Source organism: Priapulus caudatus, unplaced genomic scaffold (genome assembly GCF_000485595.1).
Source record: "Priapulus caudatus unplaced genomic scaffold, Priapulus_caudatus-5.0.1 Scaffold13, whole genome shotgun sequence".
NCBI classification, from domain to species: Eukaryota; Metazoa; Priapulida; class Priapulimorpha; order Priapulimorphida; family Priapulidae; genus Priapulus; species Priapulus caudatus.
This window is the reverse complement of record NW_014577074.1, coordinates 202,572-209,082: the sequence shown is the minus strand read 5'-3', so window position 1 is coordinate 209,082 and position 6,511 is coordinate 202,572. Positions and strand designations below refer to the sequence as shown.

General features: G+C 39.9%; 1 protein-coding gene across 1 annotated transcript; it reads left to right on the top strand.

Moving 5' to 3' along the window:
- Positions 1 to 669: 669 nt before the first annotated feature.
- On the top strand, positions 670 to 6,014 carry LOC106808958 (28S ribosomal protein S17, mitochondrial-like). Its single transcript, XM_014811892.1, has 3 exons — positions 670 to 943; positions 4,537 to 4,668; positions 5,172 to 6,014. Exons 1-3 carry the CDS (start codon positions 761 to 763, stop codon positions 5,388 to 5,390), a joined length of 534 nt encoding a protein of 177 aa, XP_014667378.1. The 5' UTR covers positions 670 to 760; the 3' UTR covers positions 5,391 to 6,014.
- The last annotated feature ends 497 nt before the right edge of the window (positions 6,015 to 6,511 follow it).

The window sequence follows — 6,511 nt, the reverse complement described above, 5'->3', positions numbered from 1 at the left end:
TGCAAAACTCAAGGACTTGTCGAAATTGTAGTTAATGATTTACGCAAGATCCTAACAATCGTTTGGTTTCCCTATCCTCGAGTATTGTTCGTTATTAAATCAATCGCAGGCAACGCAACTGCAAATTTGTTCATAGATCGTTCCTAACGAGTTACTGATATTTTTTTCATCGACTGGGTGGTGGCGGTTCATCTGGTGGGCCAGTAACTCTTCTGCGCCCCTTTCTCTGGCGATACGCATTGCCCACATGTTATGAGATAAACGCGGGCGACGTTCACAAGTTTTGCATTACCTTGCCTAAAACCATTTAATTTCGATGTTTTTCATAATTTTAGTATTAATATTATTTATGCATACATAGCGCGTTGGTGCGAGCTATCTGATATTGTACTTTACATACCATTGATACATAGAATTTTCTAAGTGTGTAGCGGCACCTGGTTGTGGAAAAAGATGGTATTCGACCATAGAGTTATATATTAGACCCCTTAGAGTTATATAGAGTTATATACCCCTTAGAGTTATGAGTTATATACCCCTTAGAGTTATATATTAGACCCATTAGAGTTATATATTGAATTTATATTTATACAACTCTATGTATTCGACTCACTACGCCAAGTGTACTGCAGGAGTTTAGTCCATATGTCCGAGAGATGGCAGTATGAGACAGGCATCACTGTGCGATTTCGGTACAGCACCCGCATCCTGTTTGTCATGCGATGAAATATTGAGATTATTTTATACTGATTTTCTGAAAATGGCCAAAAGAAATCTAAAGGAGATATTTGAGAAGAGCAAAAAAGTAATACCGCCTGCTTGGACCATGGAAGAAACCTTCAAAGATGTGCACCTCGTGCTTGGGCAGGTTGTGGAGTTTCCAAAAGAAAACGAGGCGAAAGTCCGTGTGATTAAAAATGCGTTTGACCGCAACCTTCACATGGTAATTCTACTTCTAGTACTAACTACTAGGCCTACAGTAAAACTCGCATAAGTCGTCATCGTCTAACTCGTCAAATCGCATAAGTCGTCATGGAAGTTGAAAGTCCCGATTTTCTCTCATAGTAAATCCATTGGAATTGGCCCGACGAAGTCGTCATTTATAACTATCCGTCAATCGTCATTAATCATTATGTGCAAGTCGGCGCCCTCTGACAGGTCCCATGTAATACAAACAACAGTAATTTCCCATCTGTAAGTCGTCATCAGAAATGCCGATGGCGCAGTGTACGGTCTAGGGGATGTGCGATTTGCCTGTTGCAGATATATGTGCTAGGTCGAACCGACGATCGCCTGTAGAGTTTACATGAGTTGTTGCTGTGTGCACCGATTGTTTCATTCGCATTGTTCGCTTGGACGCATTGTTTTTTTTAGCTCGCGTGGAAACAGTCACATCACATCGCAAAAGTAGTTAATGTAGATATAAAGCCTGGCGAAATATCAATTATCAGTTTGACACTCTCCAAGTGACGCTGAGAGGGTCTATGTCTCCCGGGGTACTGCCGGAACGTACCCTGGGTACGGACCGGTATACCGGAACGTACCCTGGTACTATCTAATATGCCGGACCGTACCTCGTCTACTCCACTAACGAGTCTAGGGAGTCGCCCACGCCTACTCCCTAACCCTATCCCAAACCCTAACCCTAATCCTAACCCTAACCATATCAAATAGTGACCAGGGTACGTTCCGGTATACCAGACCGTACCCAGGGTACGTTTCAACAGTACCCTGGGGGACATAGACCCTATGAGCCCGAGTAACAAGTCGTCGAAATACCGGCTTTGTAAATCGTCAAAATGATGATATACGCGCATAAGTCATCATTTGGGCGACTTACATATAAGTCTACAAAATGAGGACTTACACGTATGTCGTTATTTTCCAAAGTCGGCACAAATATGCTGGTCCCAAAAGTGTCGACTTATGCGAGTTTTACTGTAATACTACGTGATTTATATGATAGCGCGCGAAATAATGTGGTTGTCAGGGTTCTCCAAGCTTTTTCATTATAGCATGGGGGTGCTGCCTTTACGGTCCTATAGTTGCAAATTGCCGAAGGCGGTTTGCATGCTAGGGGGGTCCGGGGGCTATGATATTTAGCATGGTGGCTATGATATTTAGAGTGGCGGGTGCATTTTAGGATGGCGGGGCTCGATGATAGCCTGGCGGGCCGCCAGGCTATTTTATAAGTGCTCTTGGAGAACCCTGCTTGTGTGTATGCAGGTGCATGTGCGAGAGCGTGTCTGTGTGAGCGGCGAGAGTGCCAGCGAGCACGTGTGTTTTTATTTATAATATAAAATATATATAATTATATATATATATAGTGCTGTTATCTTATGTATTATGTTCTTGTTGTGCGTTACACATGATATAGTGGGAAGTTAAGTACATCTCCATGTAGCTGTGTAGGTATAAAGTTGAGGTCTGATTACTAGATTAGCCCCAGAGGGAGAGTACTACATTAGGCAGTTTAGGAGTCTACAGCAGGCTGAAAACTTAACGGACATTGAGGGTGGTCACTGCTAGAGGTAACTGAGCATTTTCATCGTCATTATTAGCGATTGACCCATTATTTCACATAGTCATTGCTTGATGTGTTCATAGTCCACAATAGTGAGTGACGAGTTTTTACACCTTGAGTAAAATTTACTGCCCTTGCCAAAGTGTGAAGCATCAAACAGCGTCGCACAGGCTTTGAAGTGAAAAGTGGGCATGTTAACCACTGCCAGGACCACTGAACTCTCTTTTGACCAGATGTTACAAACTGTGCAGCGACAGAGTAGTTGTGTGAGTTGTGTGTAGTGATGGGAATCGGGTGGAATTTCATAATCGATTATCGGTTTCCCTTAACTGATCGATAATCGATTATAATCGGATAATCGGTTAATAATAGCATAGATTTAATTTAATCTTACTTTGTATATACAATTATACATAGCACTCCTGATATTATCATGTTTTATGATCATGTATTAACTCTGTGAAGGTTGCTGTATGTATATCAATGTCTGTTCCTATACAGTATTTAAAGCCTCACAATGCGCATCCAAACGCTGAAATTTCTCCAGTACTAGACTAGCAACTACTTTGTGGCATGCATAATCACACTACCTTATGACAAAATAAACTCTAGTTCCTCCCATTTGACTGCGCGTTCCCAACAAGAAAGAGGTGCGAAATCAGGTAATCAGGCGCCAACGCTAACTTGTTTCAAACAACATAACATCGACTTGGTTTGGTGACGTCACATGTTTCTATCTTTGCTGCGCCCGTACCGCTGTACCGCGCCACCGCTGCACGGTTGCTTGGAGATTGGGGAAACTGTCAACAACATCGGAGAATTTCAACAACATTGGAGGTATTTTCAAAATACCTTTTATAAGACAACGCGCAGTGAAATTGGAGGAGCTAGAGTTTATTTTGTCATAAGGTAGTGTGATTATTCATGCCACGAAGTATTTTCTAGTCTAGTACTGTAGAAATTAGCGTTTGGATGCACATTGTGAGCCTTTAATCAATTAAAAAAGAAATGGTTACAATGCCTTTATTAAAACATTAAAAATTTTAAACAAACATGATCAAGACTTGTTCTTTATTATAGTAAGCAAGTTGTTTGTGTTCTGATAGTGTAGGCTGTGTAGCCGAGTTAATGTCCTGCCAATGGAATATCCTCTCCAACACAATGTAACAAACAATACGGAGAGTAGAATCTCATCTACGGATAACATCTGTGGGACAGTGTCAAACCAAAACAAAGACACTGTTCAATTTGTCCTTGTCTATAAGTACACTAGTACAGCTCTGCAATCAGACAGGACCTATGTTAACAGTGATTCATGAAGGTGTCCTCTGGACTACACACTGATGCACTTCTACTTCGCTACCAATACATGTCCATGTTGCGATTTAGGAAGATCATCATGTCCACATTGCTAGGACTCAGCCGTGCACGTTTCTTGTTCACGAGGTGACCAGCTAGGCTAGTGCTTGCCAAAACTTTCGCGTCTCATGTTACAGCGCGAGAGTTTGTCTTGTTGTGCAGAATAAATTCATGACCACGTCATTTTTCATCAAATATTATTTATATGTGGTTAGTCATCATAATATGCATAAATTACTGTGATGTACAATAAATGTGTATGAATTTGAATTTTGTGATTGATTCTCATCCAATCAGCAGCCTTGTGACATGAAATTATGAAGTTCCTGTTCTCGTGAGTTTGCTCGTAGCTACGATGTGTTTCTGTCAACGCTACTCTCGTAGCATTAACATTAGCATTAACTTAACAATGTTTCTGACAATCGGCCCCTGCAGGACTTGTGCTCTACTTGTCATATCAATTCACACATCGTGAGTACAGTTCCTTGTTTGTTTGTTTGTTTTAGTATTTCCGATAATCGATTATTTGTTTTCATAATCGATTATCGAATTTGAGACTATAATCGATTGATTTTCGATTATAATCGATCATCGGGACATCACTAGTTATGTGCATAATTGATTTTCACTATGAACATGTTCATGTATTTCAGTACTTCAAGAAAAGGAAAGACTATCATGCTGCCCTAAATCTCCAGGATCACACCATTAAAATTGGCGATGTTGTACTTATACGGCAGCTGTCAGAACGTATTACATTGGACGTGACACACATTGTGGAAAAGGTATAATATTTGGTCGTGAATAATGGAATAGTCGTAATTGTAGAATAGTCGTCCAATACCTTGCTGTATGTACATTAAGTTGATAGCATTAATGATCAAACTAGTATTAATTATAAATTATTAGATACATTTTGGGGAAGAGGGTAGATTTTGTTAGGCTTAAAACTTGCTGGAATACTGTCAAACCTCAATTACTGGACAAGATTTGTTCCCAAAGCTTGTCGGCTAAGCAGAACGATCCCTAAAAAGACATTCATTATCACATGGTGCTAATAAAGGTGTGGCCTACCATGCTTTGCTGTAAAAGATAGCTGGCAAGACAAATAACAGTTTACATTAACAGTGCTAGGTGGGACATGAGCGAGACTCTCTAGGTTGCGCTAGCACAGCTTTGGAGTTGATCATTGGAAATCCAGTGCTGTACTAGAAGTCTCAATTCTGGTTACACAGCTTTAATTTCAAATTATGAACTAATTATCGATCGTAAGCATCCTTTGTCGCAGGTTGTTTATCCTCTCGGGGCGGTGACCGACCCAATAACTGGGAAGCCTGTTGCGGCAGGCAGATTTAAGGAGCACCAGGAAGAAATCAGTTTGATATCAATTGGGGATAAACTATCTAGGGCTGCTATGGATGGATTATCTAAAGAAGCAAACAGAAAGATTAACAGTGACTCATCAAATACAGCATTGGATCATAGCACAACAACAAAGGTCAGCTAACAACGATTTTCAAGCCATTCAAGGGAACCATTGCACCCCAAACAGTGTGTACATTAGAGGCCTGATCAGTTACACCGCCATACGGTCGGCCACATGTAAATTTATGCATTGCACAGTAAATGTTACTAAGAGCTGCTGCAGAGATGAGAACTGGGAATTTTTGTGTTTCTGTACTGGGTCATGGCACAGAGGTAATAGCTCTGTGAGAGTAAAATCTTCATATATTGTTGTCACAAAAAGATTTTTCTGCACACTGCACGAATTCTAAAAACTTTGCATGCCAGTTTCGTCTAGTCATTCTTACTGGTATAGGGGCTTGGTTCGATTCTCAAGTCCTCAGTTGGCATTGTTTCATATTCTTGATAGCATGAATCTGGTAAATATACTAAATATGTAATGTACAGTTTAACATGTTAACAGATACAAGTTAAATGTTGTAATATACAGCTGTTGTGCAACTGATTGTGCTTTTGTCAGATCCTGAACACAAGAAATGAATGCTCAAGTACCAGTGTTCGTCATTATTATTGCAATTTTTATACATACCAGACTCCCTAAGTATTAAGGTGTACCGTGTAACATGACCCCAGCTTTCACAATTATTAAAGAATTACAGTGAGTACATTGGCTTGTTACATGTTTTTTGTTTAATGCATACGCAATATTAACAATTTGTATACCTATTTATAATATAAGCAAAGAAAGCTGTTCAGTTCCAACTTAAAAAAAATCTGTACTAGAACTGTTTGTGTTAAACAATACAAGAATAACAGCCGCAGAGCGACTGGGCTCATCTGAGGTGTGTTGCTACGTTTATGAACGTCAAGTTTCAGTCGTGCGTAGTGACACATTTGTTAGGCGCAGATATGCAGATACGCAGTTGCGTACACATCATTTCAGCAACCTTCTGCATTCTGCATACCTCCCAAATCCCATTAGTTGATACAAATCGCGTTCCTGAAACTCCTGTTTTATGGTGCATTGTGACCCTAACCCTATTAAAAAAAAAGTAATTGTAAAAATTATTTGTTATTACATTGTTGTAAATAAATCATGTAAATATTTGCGTTAATTGGGGAAAAATAGTTAAATGGATAAAGACAGAAAAATACTTGAACATC

What these genes read in the sequence shown, in the direction of transcription:
- LOC106808958 (XM_014811892.1), top strand. Translation starts at nt 761, where the DNA reads ATGGCCAAAAGAAATCTAAAGGAGATATTTGAGAAGAGCAAAAAAGTA. An exon ending in TTGACCGCAACCTTCACATG is followed by an intron (nt 944 to 4,536) that starts GTAATTCTACTT and finishes CATGTATTTCAG; the next exon opens with TACTTCAAGAAAAGGAAAGA. An exon ending in TGACACACATTGTGGAAAAG is followed by an intron (nt 4,669 to 5,171) that starts GTATAATATTTG and finishes CCTTTGTCGCAG; the next exon opens with GTTGTTTATCCTCTCGGGGC.